Source organism: Thalassophryne amazonica, chromosome 11 (genome assembly GCF_902500255.1).
Source record: "Thalassophryne amazonica chromosome 11, fThaAma1.1, whole genome shotgun sequence".
NCBI classification, from domain to species: Eukaryota; Metazoa; Chordata; class Actinopteri; order Batrachoidiformes; family Batrachoididae; genus Thalassophryne; species Thalassophryne amazonica.
Window position 1 is genome coordinate 3,662,975 of NC_047113.1, and position 20,899 is coordinate 3,683,873.

General features: G+C 45.8%; 1 protein-coding gene across 1 annotated transcript in view; it reads right to left on the reverse strand.

Annotated features, from left to right (window-relative positions):
* LOC117520653 (gamma-aminobutyric acid receptor subunit alpha-2) overlaps positions 1-20,899 on the reverse strand; it is a 159,850-nt gene that overhangs the window by 85,285 nt on the left and 53,666 nt on the right. The window contains exon 4 of the mRNA XM_034181961.1: positions 16,549-16,616. Within this exon, the coding sequence (XP_034037852.1) occupies positions 16,549-16,616 (68 nt within the window). The remainder of the gene's footprint in view (positions 1-16,548; positions 16,617-20,899) is intronic.

Below are 20,899 nucleotides of genomic sequence, written 5' to 3' on the forward strand. Positions count from 1 at the left end.
GCTTCTGCGATTTGAAGCGAAACGTCCTTGCGTCAAGCAACCCAGTCCAGTCGAAGATTCAAGCTTCTCTACTATGGAAACCACCTGGACAACTGAGAGCCTACACAGTAACTACTGTGTCCCAGACAAGAAAATACTTTTAGAAGGTCTATCTATGGGTTAATATACTGTATGAAGACTGGAACCAAACAAAACCTGTTACTGCAGCTTATGTAACAAAAAAAATATCAAGAGAGTATATTAAAATGTACTTGACAATCCAGTCGACTGATTAAATGAGTGGTTGACTCTTTTTTTTTGCAGTGACTGATGCTGGTGCTGATTTGTAATGGAAAAAAAAACATCTGATGGCCAACATATTATGCCACTTCTTTATGTGATAGAACATAACTGCTTAATAATTATAACAAGAGAGACACAAAATACTGTACTGAAGTGAACATTTATGTAACACTAATACAATAACATGCTTTTGGAGGGTGGTATGCATTTTCAGAGGCCCGACGTTCACGCCCAGTCACCCAAAATGACAGATATTTGCCCGAGTTAGATGGGGCAAATATCTGTCATTTTGGGCAACAGCGTGGACGGCTTAGAAAATGCATACCGCACGATAAATGCATGTTATTTGCATTATTATCACTTACTGAGATACACAACACATAACGCATACATAAAAAGTTGGCTTTTGTCGTGTCGGCTGGCGCGTGCTGTTCTCCAAATTCAGCAGTGCGTCCTCATCAAGCTGGCTGCTTTGGCTACTGTTCATTGTCGTACTATCCATGAGAAAATCATCCGGAATATCCATATTGGGACCAACACACACTTCTCGCCTTTTTATCTTCTCCTCTGTGGACAGTTTTGTTTTTTTTTTCCTCTGTGGACAGTTCTTGGGCTGCGTGCGTGCTATGATGTCATTTGTTTACGCACAGCGGGCGGGTATAGCCAGGTAGCGTCAACGTAAATCTACGATACCGGCCTACAAACGCCTCGGTAAAGTGATAATGCTCTGTATGTTCTTCATTTCAAGTCTTTTTGGGTCAGGTAATGGTACTGCCACAGTTTGCCATGTTACCAAAACATCCACTTCCACTGTGTTAATTGGCACAAGGGGGAGTAGTTACAACATTCCACAGAAGCCACACTAAAAAGCCCACTTGACAAACATGACGGCAGATATTTTTAAAATTTCCCTCACAAAGTCAGATATTGGCCAAGGCCAGGTATCTACAAAAACACAATGCATGTAATCTGTCAGTTTGATGAGCCACCTGGCTGATCAGACTGATCAGCACTGAAAATGACTAATGTCACTGTTTTTCTTTTGTAAAACAGAAAAGACGAGAAGAAAACTCAAAATGCAGGACTGCCACCACAGTAAAACTTTTATCTCTGCTAATCTGCAACTGCTATTCTTTTTTCTCATCTAAACAGTATGTAGGCACATACACACCTTAATGTGGATTCACGGTAAACAACTAATCACAACATAGTGGAAATGTTGGGACAGTCTGGACTCAGACTGTGTGTGGTGTTTTCCACTGAGGACTATAAAATCTCCTCAAACAAACACTAATCAAGAAGTGCATGTGAGATTACACATCTTTCTTTGTGATGTCATAAGGCTATTTTCTTGTGGGTTACTACCTTAGATTAACATGCTATTATGACCGATACGCAGAAACGTCTATACAGTTACTGAAGTATCATCTGCGCATGCGTAGGCCACATACACATCAATACATCATTGATGGCATAGTGCTGACTAGTGGTGTGGGTAAGCAACGGCACAAACATCACAGCTACACTCATCGCTCACTCGTCTTCAACCGCTTTTCCGGGTTTGGGTCGCAGGGGCAATAGCTCCAGCAGGGACCCCAGACTTCCCTTTCCCATGCCAAATTCACCACCTCTGACTGGGGGATTCCGAGGCGTTCCCAGGCCAGTGTGGAGATATAATCTCTCCACCTAGTCCTGGATTTTCCCTGGGGTCTCCTCCCAGATGGACGTGCCTGGAACATCTCCCTAGGGAGGCGCCCAGGAGGCATCCTTACCAGATGCCCAAACCACCTCAGCTGGCTCCTTTCAACGCGAAGGAGCAGCGACTCTACTCCGAGCTCCCCACGGATGACCGAACTTCTCACCCTATCTCTAAGGGAGACACCAGCCACCCTCCTGAGGAAGCCCATTTCGGCTGCTTGTACCCGTGATCTAGTTCTTTCGGTCATGACCCAACACTCATGACCATAGGTGAGAACAGGAATGAAGATTCACCAGTAGATTGAGAGCTTCATCTTTTGGGTCAGCTCTCTTTTTGTCACAACAGTACAGTAGAGCGAATGCAATACCGCCCCTGCTGTGCCAATTCTCTGGCCAATCTCACGCTCCATCATCCCCTCACTCGTGAACAAGATCCCGAGGTACTTGAACTCCTTCACTTGGGGCAAGGCCGTATTCCCTACCCGGAGTAGGCAATCCATTGGTTTCCTGCTGAGTACCATAGCCTCAGATTTAGAGGTGCTGATTCTCATCCTCAAGACCTATCCAAATCTTGGAGGAGGAGCCCCTCGGCAGCTTTTGTTCCTTCCTCACCTCGTTCGACCATACTGAACTTCATCCACGCCTCCAGATTTGCCTGTCAACCAGGAATCCAGCACATGCCATCTGTCCAGGCAGATGTGCAAGAATATGTCAGCGCCTGCACCATCTGCGCCAGGAGCAAGTCTTCACATCAGGCTCCATCTGGACTGCATCTTCCGCTTCCTCCTCCTGGGAGCCCTTGGTCGCACATCTGCCTGGAGTTTGTGACTGGACTGCCTCCATCCAACAGTAACACCACCATCCTCACCATCATGGACAGATTCTCCAAGGCAGTACATTTCGTGGCCCTGCTGAAGCTTCCATCAGAGACTCCTGATCCTCCATGTGATCTACTCTGCTGTGTGCTGCTCCCCCTCCCCTCCTGTCTCTCTGGGTACGGCATCATTAGAGCTGACTGAGAGCACCTGTCAGCATTCATCAGCTGCAGTATTTAAATCACCAAACAATCAACAGTTTTGTTGCAAATAGTCAGCAGGGTTGCATGAAACGTGTGGAGAAGAAAATGTGCAAATTAACTGCAAAAGACTTGAGAAGAGGGCAGCACGGTGGCTTAGTGGTTAGCACTGTTGCCTCACAGCGAGAAGGTTGTGGGTTCAATTCCCGTGGCCTTTCTGTGTGGAGTTTGCATGTTCTCCCCGTGTTTGTATGGGTTTCCTCCGGGTGCTCTGGTTTCCTCCCACATCCAAAGACATGCGGGTTAGGTGGATTGGAATCTTTAAAATTGTCCTTAGGTGTGTGTGTGGGTGTATCTGTGTTTGTTTGTCTGTTTGTGGCCCTGCGACAGACTGGCATCCTGTTCTGGGTGTACCCTGCCTCGCACAATACGCTGAGGGATGCAAAGGGGTCTGCAAAATGGACGCAAAAACTTAAACATGTTTAATTTTTTGTGGACTTTTGGCGTTGACCATCAGATGCAGTGCTCGACGCAAGTCTACACAACACTGTGCTCAGTGGTGGGCACAGCTAACCAAAAGCTTCGATAACTGCTAATCAGCTAATGGAAAAGTTATCCTTTATAAAGCTAAACCAATAAACTGCCTAAAAATTTATCGGAAGCTACAGCTAACCGATAACTTTCAATTTTGTCTCCCGTACAATCTCAGCTTCTAACAAGCCAATTTTGAGTTTAAACACCCCCAAAGCTTTTAATAGAATCTAAGGCGATCACAAACCCAAACACAGCCATTTCAAGACCTCTGCCCCATGGCTGGACCACTGTATGGTGTGAAGGAATAATGATGTTTCTTTTTTTTTGTGGCAGTTTGGCAGCCAGGCCCCTTCTGCTGGGGGCAGAGTTGAGCTCAGCTCCTCTTAGTTACCTCACTGTTGCAAAATACATAGTAGACAAGAGCAAAAGGGATTAGAAATGTTTTTCAATGTTACTAGCTATGAAGAAAAATGTTAGCGGTCTAAAAGTTATCAGAACTAAATTTATCAGAAGATAACTGGTCCGATGATGGTTTTAAAACTTATCTGAAAAGCTAATCCGCTAACAAAAACATTAGCATCAATAATTATCAGTTATCGGATTAGCTGAACAATGCCCACCACTGTGCTACTGTACACCATGCCTCCGCAACTGTACACCCTACGGCAAAAAATCCTGGTAGGGTTTTTATCAGTACGTCTGCATTGGTACATTTTATTCATCCTGCTGGACTCTGTTGGCAGTGAAGCTTCAAAACCACAAAGAAGAAGAGGCAGGTGGCCAAGCGTCCACGTCCACTATTAGAAGAAGTGAACCATCATTCCTGCGCACACATGCAATAATCTGCCAGCTTTAACCTCCTCACCGATGGATCACCAGCGAGAGAACACATCCACGTCCACTGTAACTCCTCACGGATGGATCACCAGCGGGAGGACACGTCCATGTCCACTGTAACTCCTCACCGATGGATCACCAGCGAGAGGACACGTCCACTATTAGAAGAAGTGAACCATCATTCCTGCGCACACATGCAATAATCTGCCAGCTTTAACCTCCTCACCGATGGATGACCAGCGAGAGGACACGTCCATGTCCACTGTAACTCCTCACCGATGGATCACCAGCGGGAGGACACGTCCATGTCCACTGTAACTCCTCACCGATGGATCACCAGCGGGAGGACACGTCCATGTCCACTGTAACTCCTCACGGATGGATCACCAGCGAGAGGACACGTCCATGTCCACTGTAACTCCTCACGGATGGATCACCAGCGAGAGGACACGTCCATGTCCACTGTAACTCCTCACCGATGGATCACCAGCGAGAGGACACGTCCATGTCCACTGTAACTCCTCACCGATGGATCACCAGCGAGAGGACACGTCCATGTCCACTGTAACTCCTCACCGATGGATCACCAGCGAGAGGACACGTCCATGTCCACTGTAACTCCTCACCGATGGATCACCAGCGAGAGGACACGTCCATGTCCACTGTAACTCCTCACCGATGGATCACCAGCGAGAGGACACGTCCATGTCCACTGTAACTCCTCACCGATGGATCACCAGCGAGAGGACACGTCCACGTCCACTGTAACTCCTCACCGATGGATCACCAGCGAGAGGACACGTCCACGTCCACTGTAACTCCTCACCGATGGATCACCAGCGAGAGGACACGTCCACGTCCACTGTAACTCCTCACCGATGGATCACCAGCGAGAGGACACGTCTCTGCAAATGCTGTTGGCCCGCCTCTGGCATGTGTTTTCACAATCTTATTGCTATAAATAGTGATATATGTATATTTATTAGGGGTGTAACGATACACAAATATCACAGTTCGGTTCATTTTCAGCACAGTATGGGATCAAAATGCAAACCCTAAATTTGCTTATTGTTTAACAAAATCTTTCCACAAGTAAAGAGCAGCACAACGGTTCCAGCATAAAGCCCTGTTCCATTTTTTTCAATCTTCATATTTTTTGCCAGAAAAATTAACTTGTCCAAAACTGTCATTGAGAATTAATGTTTTGTGAATAGTGGTGGCATCTGGAACCGCTCTAGGAATGTAAGTAAGTAAGTAAGTAAGTAAGTAAGTAAGTAAGCTTTATTTATATAGCACTTTTCACAGACCAAGGTCACAAAGTGCTTCACACGATATAAATAGACAATAAAAACAACACATATAAATATAGAACAATAAAATAAATTGACACTAAAATGCCAGTTTAAAAAAATGTGTCTTTAGTTGCTGTCTAAAAACATCCACAGAATCTAGTGAGCGAAGAGAACAGGGAAGCTCATTCCAGAGGCGAGGTGCCACAGCTTTAAAAGATCTGTCCCCTCGAGTTTTAAAACAAGTTCGGGGAACCATCAGCAGGTTCTGATTGGAAGACCTCAAACTCCTGCTGGAAACATAAGGCTGGATCAGGTCCTTAATGTATTCCGGTGCCAGCCCATGTAGAGCTCTAAAGGTCAGCACGAGGATTTTGTAATTTATCCTGTAAAAAACAGGGAGCCAATGTAAAGACTTGAGGACAGGAGTAATATGCATTCTCCTGTGGGTGCGGGTAAGAAGTCGTGCAGCAGAATTTTGCACTACCTGCAGGTTAGGATCCAAAATAATAGCACAATGGCTGTTAAAAGTGCATAAACCCATCAATTTCAGTAAATTCACTAAAAAGTAAAGGGTCAAATTTATCACAGAACTGCGTAGCGACTGCATCTGTGATAATCCTCCTCTCCACCCTACTAAGTACTGATCTAGGCTCAGGTGGGGCCATTAGATCAAAGAAAACACAGCAATGGTCACTCAGAAAAACATCCTCCACACACACATTGGCAGTATGCAAGCCCAATGCAAAAACTAAATCCAAAGTGTGACCTTTAGTGTGGGTGGGGCCTGACACGTACTGCTTAAAATTAAAAGCCTCAACCATTGATATAAGTTCCCTAGCTGGGCTGGAAGTGTCATCATCAATGTGTAAATTAAAATCACCAATAATCAAAACCTTTTCCAGACAAATTATAGATGTTAAAAAAATCAGTAAAATCCTTAAGAAAAGTCCCAGCATGACCTGGAGGGCGATAAATCAATATGCAATAAAATTTATTAGAGGAACCAACTTCCATCATAAGCGCCTCAAAAGAGGGGGCGTGTTCTGCGCTCGTGAGTCTGCATGTGTACCTGTCCCGGTACACCGCAGCCAGTCCTCCACCACGGCGGCAGGGGCGGGGCTTCCCAACAGCCAAGCAACCCACAGGACAGAGCTCATTTAAATGAATTAACTCATTTTCCCTCTGCCACGTTTCTGTGAGGTAAAGAAAATCCAGGTTTTTCCTGACGAAAAGCTCATTAATAGAGAGCACTTTATTTGCTATGGAGTGGGCATTCAGTAGTCCAATCCGACTTGGCGTTAACGAATCCGTCGAGCCAACGGGGCGCAGCGCGATTGCCTGCAGACATCTCCCACGATCACGTGACGCCCAGCTGTACCAGCAGGACCAACGTTGCTCCGTGGATGTACACACAGAGAGCCAAGATGAACCCAAAGTCCAGGCACATCCATCAGGAATCCAGGGACATACAGGCCGAACCTCGTTATGCAGATGGGTGGTGGGATGTGTAAACAGGGCAGCACAGCCAGCCATATCCTGCAGGAGGAGGACCGGGCCATCTACACCTCCGATGTATACGGGCCGCCGCCCATACTTCACGCCTGACCCGAACCTGGACGCCTGCTCTGCAGCCTCTTCTTCTCCTCCTTTTAGGATTACCTGGACATCGCAACAACATCAGGTATTCCTGGGAGGAAGGAGGGCAGACGAACGGGGGAGGAAAAGTTTGTTTATAGTGATCCCAGTCATTAAAGAGGCATTCCATTGACTCTTTAATTTTGAAAAGACAGCTGCGGTCGCAACTCCTTACAGCACAAACACAACCGCTGCCTGTTAAAGCTAATATAACAGCACACACGATCAGAACCAAAACAAAAATTTGACGCGGCAACAGACGAGCAGCAGCCAAAACAAACACAGGCGCCATCTTGTCTCCTCTGTCAGGCATATGACGGAGGAGACAAGACAAGTTAGTATTCTTTCACCAAACTGATACTTGACACAATAAATATAAATAACTGACTTTATTTGTTTAATCTTTCCCCAATGTCCACGATGATGGAAAATGTCCCCACATTGCACTCAGATTGGATTGGAAAAGACAGTGTGGAACCACGGTTATGGATAGGTGACATCTCACTTTGGTACTCTATGGCCTGCTGTTATTATGGATAATCTACAACCCCAATTCCAATGAAGTTGGGACATTGTGTGAAATGTAAATAAAAACAGAATACAAAGATTTGCAAATCCTCTTCAACCTATATTCAACTGAATACACCACAAAGACAAGATATTTAATGTTCAAAGTGATAAACTTTATTGTTTTGGTGTAAATATTTGCTCATTTTGAAATGGATGCCTGCAACACATTTCAAAAAAGTTTGGACGGGGCAACAAAAGACTGGGAAAGTTGATGAATGCTCAAAGAACACCTGTTTGGAAACAGGTGAGTGTCATGATTGGGTATAAAAGGAGCATCCCCAAAAGGCTCAGCCGTTCACAAGCAAAGATGGGGCGAGGATCATCACTTTGTGAACAACTGCATGAAAAAACAGTCCAACAGTTTAAGAACAATGTTTCTCAATGTTCAATTGCAAGGAATTTAGGGATTCCATCACCTACAGTCCATAATATAATCAGAAGATTTAGAGAATCTGGAGAACTTACTACACGTAAGCGGCAAGGCCAAAAACCAATACTGAATGCCCGTGACCTTCGACCCCTCAGGTAGCACTGCATTAAAAACAGACATCATTGTGTAAAGGATCTTACCACGTTGGTGTTGTGTGTTGGGGGGTTTGGCTGGACATTTGGGTGTTCTTTTCTTTTCTTTGCTCTCCAGGTGGTATGCAAACTGATTTATTGTCTGTGGAGAAGGTGCTGGCAGAAGAGTCCTTCACCCTCATCAACATGATGTGCAGCACCTGTGGATGGTGCTCACGTGCAACCTTAAAGACTTTCAGCTGACGCAGATAATGAGATGGTGTTCTGCATTTAAGTCATGTGTGATTCAAGCAGAATTGCCGGGAACTTGACCTTGTGATGTTCATTTGTGAGACACTGAGGACCGCGCCTGGGTTTGACACATCGTGCCTGTGAAGGAGGAAGGGTGAGGGACACATGCTGTCAGCACACATCAGAGGTGATTGATTATCTGAATAATTGTTAACAGTAACTTGGTATTTTGTTACGCAGTATATTTGAACTTTGATGAGAATTGTGCAGCTCGCTTCTCACTGCCGTGGCGTGTGAACTGATGATCCTCCACCTGTTGTGAGAAGCTGCTCATTTACATAAAGTTTAAAGTCAGACCTGAATGTGTTGCTGATAGTGTGTGCCTCTGAAGGATATTAGTTGTAGCTGCTGACTTACCTCACCTTTTCTATCCTTCGCAGAGTCGGTTTGTCGTGTCCACCTGGGGGGTGTTTGGCGGTGAACGTGGGTCCAGAAGTGCCGGGCTTTGATCCTTTTGGGCGCTGGAGAGCGTGCCGTCCTTCACTCCGCCCGACTGACGCAGTTTTCGTTTGTACACTTTGTTATGCACCAAAGGGGGAAAATAAAATTGTTGTGTTATTGGAACCGCTTTCTGGTTGTTTTAGCGCTGGGTTCCGTCAGACGCAGGTCCGCTCCTCAACCCGCGTCGACACATAATAGTTGGCTCAGGAACACTTCAGAAAACCATTTTCAGTTAACACAGTTCATCACTACATCTACAAGTTAAAACTCTACCATGCAAAGTGAAAGTCATACATCAATAACATCCAGGAAAGCCGCCGCCTTCTCTGGGCCTGAGCTCATTTGAAATGGACAGACACAAAGTGGAAAACTGTGCTGTGGTCTGATGAGTCCACATTTCAGATTGTTTTTGGAAATCATGGACATCGTGTCCTCCAGACAAAAGAAGAAAAAGACCATCCAGATAGTTACCAGCACAAAGTTCAAAAGTCAGCATCTGTGATGGTATGGGGGTGTGTTAGTGCCCATGGACAACTTACACATCTGTGATGGCACCATCAATGCTGAAAGGTACATCCAGGTTTTTGAGCAACACATGCTGCCATCCAAGCAACATGTTTTTCAGGGACGTCCCTGCTTATTTCAGCAAGACAATGCCAAGCCACATTCTGCACGTGTTACAACAGCGTGGCTTCGTAGTAAAAGAGTGCAGGTACTAGACTGGCCTGCCTGCAGTCCAGACCTGTCGCCCATTGAAAATGTGTGGCACATTATGAAGTACAAAATACGACAACGGAGACCCCGGACTGTTGAACAACTGAAGTCGTACATCAAGCAAGAATGGAAAAGAATTCCACCTACAAAAGCTTCAACAATTAGTGTCCTCAGTTCCCAAATGCTTATTGAGTGTTGTTAGAAGGAAAGGTGATGTAACACAGTGGTAAACATACCACTGTCCCAACTTTTTTGAAACGTGTTGCAGGCATCCATTTCAAAATGAGCAAATATTTGCACAAAAACAATAAAGTTTATCAGTTTGAACATTAAATATCTTGTCTTTACATTTTACACAATGTCCCAACTTCGTTGGAATTGGGGTTGTAGTTCAGTGGTATCCAAAGCCATTCCAGAAACAGCCAAGAGGGTTCAGGTTTTCTTTGCAGCCACTGTGATTTCACTGATGAACATCACTTCTGAGCAGATGGGACGAGTTCATCAGTGAAAACATCTGCTGCAGTCATAGTCCATGAGCAAGTCATCAATTTTGACCTAATCGATACCACTTAAAGGGAAGAAATGACACTTTGAATCCAACCTCAGTGTATCATGGCCTACACAAAAATGTATGATAGCCATCCCAGGGTGGTAGCTGGAGCCAGGTAGGGGTCAATGAAGAATTACACAGAGGCGAAAGTTTAAAAATGCTCTAATCATGTTGTAAACTATATCACATTACTTATCTGATCATAACAATTCCAAAAAGGTATAGTTTGGACTATCTACGACGGAACGTTCTGGAGTTATGGGGTAAAAACAGCAAAAATGGTGACAAAGGTCAAATTCAGTTTGTACAGAGGTCAAAAGTTAAAGTTTCACCAATTTCAGTAAAAAATGATGCAAATTATTGGTTGAAATAAAATGATTAATAAATGGAATATACACTCAACAAAAATATAAACGCAACACTTTTAGTTTTGCTCCCATTTTGTATGAGATGAACTCAAAGATCTAAAACTTTTTCCACATACACAATATCACCATTTCCCTCAAATATTGTTCACAAACCAGTCTAAATCTGTGATAGTGAGCACTTCTCCTTTGCTGAGATAATCCATCCCACCTCACAGGTGTGCCATATCAAGATGCTGATTAGACACCATGATTAGTGCACAGGTGTGCCTTAGACTGCCCACAATAAAAGGCCACTCTGAAAGGTGCAGTTTTTGTTGGGAAAGTGTAGTGACACGGACCCACAACAGGGGGCGCAAATGAACGGTCAATAGATGAGCCAAAATATAACAATTTAATGTTGTGAATGTGCACAACGAACATACAGACAATCTCAGAATATCATAACAGTCAATACACAAAGGTGACGTGTGGGCAGGCTCGAGGATAGAAGACGTCTGTCCCAAGAAGAGCCGGAACCACACGATTTCCACCGCCCCAGAACCTGGTGAATACTGGAGCTGCCAAGTCCCGAATTCCCAGGTGATCACCGTCCCCGACTGTCGGATCTGGTACTGCTGGCGAAGAACAAAGACAGTCAAGTGTGGGTGTGTGTACACCCAGTAACAACAACGGTGGGAATGCCACCTCCACCTCTCACTCAGAATGCTGAGGTATTTACAGTGATCCCTCAGAGGAAAAGAGTGCCGTCCTGCACTCACTCAGCCTCCACAAGAAGAGGGACCAGTACTCCTGCAAACACTCACAATATACAGCTTATTAGAAACACAAATGGCTGAGGATATTACCTCCAATGAAGTATGATATCTCGGCAACGAGGTGGAGATGACGTCTGGTCTTTATGGAGTGAGATGATGTTGAGTAGATGGGTGACAGCTGTCAAGAGGTAATGAGCGACAGCTGTCACCCCCGGCTGTGTCCATGGCGGCAGCGCCCTCTCGTGCCTGAAGCCCGCACTTCAGGCAGGGTGCCCTCTGGTGGTGGGCCAGCAGTACCTCCTCTTCTGGCGGCCCACACAACAGTTTTATCACACAGCACAATGCCACAGATGTCGCAAGATTTGAGGGAGCGTGCAATTGGCATGCTGACAGCAGGAATGTCAACCAGAGCTGTTGCTCGTGTATTGAATGTTCATTTCTCTACCATAAGCCGTCTCCAAAGGCGTTTCAGAGAATTTGGCAGTACATCCAACCAGCCTCACAACCGCAGACCACGTGTAACCACACCAGCCCAGGACCTCCACATCCAGCATGTTCACCTCCAAGATCGTCTGAGACCAGCCACTCGGACAGCTGCTGGAACAATCAGTTTGCATAACCAAAGAATTTCTGCACAAACTGTCAGAAACCGTCTCAGGGAAGCTCATCTGCATGCTCGTCGTCCTCATCGGGGTCTCAACCTGACTCCAGTTCGTCGTCGTAACCGACTTGAGTGGGCAAATGCTCACATTCGCTGGCGTTTGGCACGTTGGAGAGGTGTTCTCTTCACGGATGAATCCCGGTTCACACTGTTCAGGGCAGATGGCAGACAGCGTGTGTGGCGTCGTGTGGGTGAGCGGTTTTCTGATGTCAGTGTTGTGGATAGAGTGGCCCATGGTGGCGGTGGGGTTATGGTATGGGCAGGCATCTGTTATGGACGAAGAACACAGGTGCATTTTATTGATGGCATTTTGAATGCACAGAGATACCGTGACGAGATCCTGAGGCCCATTGTTGTGCCATACATCCAAGAACATCACCTCATGTTGCAGCAGGATAATGCACGGCCCCGTGTTGCAAGGATCTGTACACAATTCTTGGAAGCTGAAAATGTCCCAGTTCTTTCATGGCCGGTATACTCACCGGACATGTCACCAATTGAGCAAGTTTGGGTTGCTCTGGACCGGCGTATACGACAGCGTGTACCAGTTCCTGCCAATATCCAGCAACTTCGCACAGCCATTGAAGAGGAGTGGACCAACATTCCACAGGCCACAATTGACAACCTGATCAACTCTATGTGAAGGAGATGTGTTGCACTGCATGAGGCAAATGGTGGTCACGCCAGATACTGACTGGTATCCCCCCCAATAAAACAAAACTGCACCTTTCAGAGTGGCCTTTTATTGTGGGAAGTCTAAGGTACACCTGTGCACTAATCATGGTGTCTAATCAGCATCTTGATATGACACACCTGTGAGGTGGGATGGATTATCTCAGCAAAGGAGAAGTGCTCGCTATCACAGATTTAGACTGGTTTGTGAACAATATTTGAGGGAAATGGTGATATTGTGTATGTGGAAAAACTTTTAGATCTTTGAGTTCATCTCATACAAAATGGGAGCAAAACCAAAAGTGTTGCGTTTATATTTTTGTTGAGTGTATATATTTTTTTATTAATCATTTTATTTCAACCAATAATTTGCATCATTTTTAATAAATGGAATAGTTTTCCTCCTGTGGGTTCACCACCTGCAGAGGGGGCCATGGGGGTCGGGTGCAGAGAGGACTGGGTGGCGGTCGAGGGTGGGTGGCCCAGAGGCCCGGTCCATGCTCACAGCCCCTGGCTGTTGGGACGTGGAATGTCACCTCGCTAGGGGGGAAGGAGCCTGAGCTTGTGCGGGAGGTTGAGCGATACCGACTAGAGATAGTCGGGCTCACCTCCACGCACAGCTTGGGCTCTGGTACCCAACTCCTGGAGAGGGGCTGGACGCTTCATTTTTCTGGCGTCGCCCACGGGGAGAGGCGGAGAGCTGGGGTCGCATTGCTTATTGCTCCCCAATTCAGTTGCCAAGTGTTGGTTCACTCCAGTGAACGAGAGGGTCGCGTCCCTACGCCTTCAGGTCGGGGACAGATCTCTTACCGTTGCCTCGGCCTACGGGCCGAGCAGCAGTGCAGAGTACCCGACCTTCCTGGAGTCCCTGGGAGGGGTACTAGATAGCGCTCCGACTGGGGACTCCATTGTTTTCCTGGGGGATTTCAACGCCCACGTGGGCGGCGACAGTGAGACCTGGAGGGGGGTGATCAGGAAGCACAGCCTCCCCGATTTGAACCCGAGTGGTGTTCAGTTGTTGGACTTCTGTGCTAGTCACAGTTTGTCCATCACGAACACCATGTTCGAGCACAAGGGTGTCCATAAGTGCACGTGGCACCAGGACACCCTGAGCCAGAGGTCGATGATCAAGTTTGTAGTCGTATCATCTGACCTTCGGCCACGTGTCTCGGACACTCGAGTGAAGAGAGGGGCAGAGCTGTCGACTGATCACCACCTGGTGGTGAGTTGGATCCGCTGGGAGGGTAGGAAGCCGGTCAGACCTGGCAGGCCCAAACGTATCGTGACGGTCTGCTGGGAATGACTGGAGGAACCCTCTGTCAGCGAGGTCTTCAACTCCCACCTCTGGGAGAGCTTCGCCCAGATCCCGGGGGAGGTTGGAGACATGGAGTCCGAGTGGACCATGTTCTCCACCTCCACTCTTGATGCGGCTGCTCGTAGCTGTGGTCACAAGGTCTCTGGTGCCTGTCGCAGCGGCAATCCTCGAACCTGGTGGTGGACACCGGAAGTAAGGGATGCCGTCAAGCTGAAGAAGGAGTCCTACTTATCTTTGTTGGTAGGTGGGACCCCGGAGGCAGCTGACGGGTACTGGCAGGCCAAGCGTGCTGCAGCCCGTGCGGTCACAGAGGCAAATACTTGGGTCTGGGAGGAGTTCGGGGAGGCTATGGAGGAGGACTATCGGTCGGCCTCGAAGAGATTCTGGCAAACTGTCCAAAGCCTCAGGAGGCGATAGCAGCTCTCCACCAGCACTGTTCACGGTGCTTGTGGGGAGCTGTTGACCCTGACTGGGCTCGGTCACTCGGGAGGAGTTCGGAGTCGAGCCGCTGCTCCTCCACGTCGAAAGGAGTCAGCTGAGGTGGCTCGGGCATCTTTTCCGGATGCCCCCTGGACGCCTCACTGGAGAGGTGTTCCAGGCACGTCCCACTGGGAGGAGGCCCCGGGGAAGACCCAGGACACGCTGGAGGGACTACATCGCTCGGCTGGCTTGGGAATGCCTTGGGGTTGCCCCCGGAGGAGCTGGGGGAGGTGTGTGTGGATCGGGAGGTCTGGGCGGCTTTGCTTGAGCTGCTGCCCCCGCGACCCGACTCCGGATAAAGCGGAAGAAAAAGGATGGATGGATGGATTGAATAGTTCTGACTGTGTTGAATATTTGGTCCCCAAAGTAAAGGTCAAACAAGGTCAACATCCATTGGATTCTATGACATGTGACATATGTTACCCCGTAACATGATAACTAAGCATTACAGATGGTGCAAACTATTCCTTTTTAGAACCCTATTAACCCAAATAATAATTTGCATCATTCTTTACTGAAATTGGAGCAACTTTAAATGTTGACCCCTGTACAAACTGAACTTGACCTTTGTCACAGTTTTTGCTGTTTTTACCCCATAACTCCAGAACATTCCATCATAGATAGTCCAAACTATACATTTTTGGAATCGTTATGATCAGACAAGCAATGCTGTAGAGCACTTCATGCTTCCTGCTGCTGACCAACTTTATGGAGATTCAGATTTCATTTTCCAACAGGACTTGGCACCTGCACACAGCGCCAAAGCTATCAGTACCTGGTTTAAGAACCATGGTATCCCTGTTCTTAATTGGCCAGCAAACTCACCTGACCTTTAAACCCCATAGAAAATCTATGGGGTGCTGTGAAGAGGAAGATGCTACATGCCAGACCCAACAATGCAGACGAGCCGAAGGCCACTATGAGAGTAACCTGGGCTCTCACACCACCTGAGCAGTGCCACAGACTGATCGACTCCGTGCCACGCTGCACTGCTGCAAGAATTCAGGCAAAAGGAGCCCCGACTACGTATTGAGTGCTGCACATGATCATACTGTTCATGTTCATACTTTTCAGTTGGCCAACATTTCTAAAAATCCTTTTTTGTGTTGGTCTTAATATTCTAATTTTCTGAGATACTAAATTTGAGATTTTCATTAGTTGTCAGTTATAATCATCAAAATGAAAAGAAACATTTGAAATATATCAGTCTGTGTGTAATGGATGAATATAATATACAAGTTTCACTATTTGAATGGAATTACTGAAATAAATCAATTTTTTCATGATATTCTAATTATATGACCAGAACCTGTATGTTCCTCTGAGAAGCATTCAATTTAATCCTCAGCCATACAACTTGCTTAATAAGTGTGCATGTAGTGTAAGAGTGGATTGGCTGAAATAATTTGACAGATCACCAGAGCCAGGGGTCAAAGTTGGTGTGGTGATGACATTTTGTCGTTACTGTCTTCATGGGGAGAGGTGATTAGATATCTGAGCGGCTGCTCTCCGCTTTACATCATTCAGTAGCCACAGCAATGAACCTCATAATGGATCAATCAAAACCTCAGGCACTTGGAAAAATGCATCTTCTCTGACAGACACGGTGCTGATGACCTGATGTGCAGGTGGGTCCATGTTTCAGAAAGACAAACAGGAAGGGCCATGAAAAGAGAGATTTCAACCACTGATACAATGGAAATTGTCAAGTGAGTAGATGGGGTGCTGTCGTAAGGACTGAGTGTGCACAGATGGCCACAGACACACACGGAATGTGGGAAAGTCACAATTAACACAAAGCCAGCATCTGAACAGAAAGCACCATTACGCCCTCGCCAGTGAGCTCCCTAAAAGTGTGACAACAGCTGGCTGAATTATTAAGACGTAATGAATAAATGACCAACGTCTGCTCTCACCATATCTGTGTCTGACACGGGTCCAAAACTGGTGACGTAGATGTTTGTCTTCACCTCCGTTACTCTGTCTGCAAAACAGACAACAATTACAGCTTTCAAAGGGTTACAATCATAATACTGCAATTTAAAAGTACAGCAGCTGTCAATAGGATAATTTATTAGTATTTTTTATTCGCTCTTTTTAAGCAAATCCTGCGTTACTCCAGGAACTTTTGCTTATAGGCACCGCCCCCAGAGTATAATAGGCTGAAGCAGCTGTCAGTACAGGGGGAGGGAGCTCATCTCTCAGCCTTTTCTTTTCTCTCCTTTTTACCCTCCTCAACGTGTTGCTCGTCTGCACCACAGGGCTCTCCTCTGCTTCTGAACCAGACGTCTTGGTAACTCCTTGCCGCTGCCAATTTTCTTTTAGGAGGTATACTGGAGCTTCTCTGCAAAAATATCTGGAGCTGGCCGCGAGTGAGAGACCTGCATGCAGCGTGCTAGCGTTTTTATACTGACCACCGCCTATCGGCCGTTTTGAATGCCGTTAACTGGGAGGTGGCGTTTAGAACAACGTACTGTCTGCTAGCACCGCCGTTTTGTCTGCCTCTGTCGCCAGTTAAAACGCCTTTGAGGACGCCGATGTGGGCTCTATCGTCATTTTACATGCCGTTGGTTAGGGATACAACGCCAGCCACCAATTACGGTGGTGTAAACTGCGGGACTACAGGAAGGGGTGGGATGACACGGCGATTAAAAAGTATCAAATGCTGTTGTTCTGTGGAACCAGACTTGATACAAACTGATTTTAAAGTTCAAAAATAAATGTAATACTTTCAAACAGCTAACAAATCAAATCTAGTTTTGTTCAATTTACAAAAATAAAATGTGATTTTGTTGACATACACCATTAAGCACCTTTAATTACAGTGTCGTCTATAAATCTGTTGAATTGAAAATCAACAAATAATGGTAATTCACCATAATTAAAGTTTTTTTTTTAATTGTCACACTTCTGTAACATTACTTAACCCACTTTAGTGCAACATATAGCCTACCATGAATGTAGAAACAACATCATGCTAAGACACTAGGACTAGTGGACCCTAGGACAAGTGGGAAGTTCCCCCTAATATCTTTACTGTAGAAGCAAATGACTACAAAATACAAAATATGCACTGTTGAATATGCAGAGATTTTGTGGACTGTGACTCAGTGACTGACTCATTTGTCCTATGGATGCCCTGTTAACTGCAGGGAACATTTCTGTGTAGAAATAGCCCGTCTTTCACAGACTGCGTGTACTTCACTAAACCACCTTCCTCACAGTCTTTTTCCTCTTGTGGCTAAATTCATACAACATCATTTCTGCAGGGTTGTGTGGAAGTATGACTCTAACTTAAGCTTTAGAATGTAGCCACTGTGAGATGATGGGAAAGTAATGGCTTAGGAACACCAGGAGCTTTGAGCAAGTTCCTCCATGGAGAAATGGACCAGCATCAAGAATGGCATCTGGTGAAAAGCTTGTACCAAGTTCCAATGAAGATCTGTTACAGAAGTGGTGACCCAGAGCAATTTGGGGATGGGGTGGGGGGGCAGCTGAAAAGAAAATAAAGGCCTTAAAAACTGTACGAGTGGCAGCTCAGTCTTCAGTACTTATCCTGCTTATGAGCTGCTTTCAATATCATTAACTACTGCATCCTATTAGCTCTAGTCTCACAAAGCGCATTCTTGTGATTAATCCTATTTCAATGGGTGTTCATTAAATGCATTATGGCTAGACTATGGCTTCTCACTGCCTCTCGACAGGAATGACACAAGGCTCAATGTAGGGGCCCCTTCTCTTTGCCATATACACTACTTCCCTGGTCCCCATTATCCGCTCACATGGCTTCTCTTATCACTGCAGATGATACCCAACTCAATCCATCATTCTTGCCAGATGATACCATGGTCTTGGTGCAAATCTTGGATTGCCTGCCACACATCTTCATATGGATGGAGGAATACCATCTTCAACTAAATCTCTACAGGACTGGACTGCTGGTCTTCCCAGCCAAGCAATCTACACACTATGAACATAAATGTAGGCTCTCTATCTCTCACTCCAGAGTAACAAGGAACTTGGGGATCATGATTGGTGACTAACTATCCTTTTTGGACCAAGTCACCTCTGTCCCCGGGTTGTGCCGTTTCACGCTAACATAAGATAATCAAGCCATACCTAACTCGATATGCCACTTAACTCCTGGTGCAGGCTGAGGTCATTTAATGCCTTAATTACTGTAATGCCTTTCTAACAGGCCTCTTGGCTTGCATGGTGAAGCCCTTACAGATGAGCCAGAACATGGCAGCATGTCTGGTTTTGAATCAACCCAAAAGGGCACTGCTTATCTAGTTCTATTGTCTACACACTGCTGCCCGCATCAAATTCAAGTCGCTAATGCATATTTACAAAGCGACTACTGGGTCTGAACTTGCCCTCATAAAAGTGTATGTTACCCCCAGCCACTCCGTTCCCCCAAGAAAAGGGGACTGGCACTACAATCCCTACAAACAAAGCAATCAACGCAATTTTCCTTAATGATCCCAGGATGGTGCAACGAGCTACCAAATGCCATCAGAGTAGGCGTGAACTATGCAAACTATGAAGAACCATCAAGACAGAAAGCAAAACGGAATACGGACGAATTGAGGTTGTCATCGGGATTTGTTCACTTTTTTTTTTTTTAACAGTTTGAAAATTGTGATGAAGCACCAGCTACAGGAACGAAGCTGAACGACGGTTAAACGATGCCTCCAGAAGTCAACATAAGTCCAGATTTCTTGGTTCGCTTTGGCTTCGGTGTCCTTTGTTAGTGCCGTGTGACTTTACATTTCTAACAACCCTAACATGCCAAACTCACACTTATCATACACTTGTCTTTTTTATTGCTTTTTTTAAGTTTCATTTTTTGCTAAGCAGTTCCTCTTACAACGCACCCGCTGTCTGTGTGACAGACTGGAAAGAACCAGGTTGTTCAGTAACTCCAAATCCATGATAAAATGTAAAAAACAGAGACAAAGTTGATAAAACACTGGTCAGAATGCAGCAGATGTCCTACATTAAATGCCACTGAACCCTGCGCACACATGCCAGCTGTCACTAACACGCCACACACCCGCCTTCTGTGTGACAGGGGCTGAAGTTGCTTTGGATAAGAGCATCAGCTAAATAAATATATTGTAATAACTGTGACTCAAATGTAGGTCTAGATCAGGGGTGGCCAAGTTTGGTCCTCAAGAGCCACCTTCCTGACACTCTTAGTTGTCTCCCTGCTCCAACACACCTGAATCCAATGAAAGACTCGTTAGCAGACTTAATGAGCCTTTCATTGGATTCAGGTGTGTTGAAGCAGGGAGACAACTAAGAGTGTCAGGAAGGTGGCTCTCGAGGACCAAACTTGGCCACCCCTGGTCTAGATAGTGGGAGCCCAACTCCTCATCCCATTGATCAATCTGCTCGATTCAAAAATATAGCACAGAACAAAATTAATCATCACTTTTACAGCAAATTGGCTTCAAACAAGTCAGGGGACAGATACAAGGGATTATCATATACCTATAAATGATACGCCAATATAATTGGATAAAACACTAAAGAATAAATAGCAATACACCCTTTTCGCGGACGGGTAATATTTTTTATACCACCCGAGTAATCAGCCAATCCGGACAGCCTAGTGGCGCCACGACAAAGAGGCGTGGTCAGAGGAACTGTGAAATACTGGTGAGTCACTAATAATAATTTCTCACGTGTCCAACCAAAGCCATCATAATTATTTATAGGAAAACATTCTAATGTTCTTGGCGGATTTCGCCTGTTGCGGGTTATTTTTAGAACGTAACTCCCTTTCGTGGCCTCGCAGTTTCGCAGATTTTTTTAGTTCAATTTTGCATGCTTCTTTTTTTTTTCTTTTTTTAACAGCGCATTGTGTTCTGCATCCTTATCGGGAAGCACTGTGATGATTAAACTTCGCTTGCTGTCGCTGTGGCGTGATCATCAGATGACCTGATTGATCGATCAGGGTAATCACGCCTGATTAATGTGCTGTTTAAAGATTTCAAGTGCCGTGGCTGTCGGTGATCACCACACCGAATTGAGGTTCTCGTTGGGATTCCCCCATGCACACCTGCCGCTTATTTACTTGTTATTTCTGTTGCGTATTGAAGCCGCACCTTTTCCTTGTTTCATTTGCCAGTTTCTTCACATTGGTCCCTCCTGTGTTTTGTAAGTACCTTGAGATTGATTGTCACCTCCTTTAAGCTGCTGTGTTTAGTTTTTTCTTTTGTTCACTCCTTTAACACTGTGAATTCTGTATTTGTGTTTGGT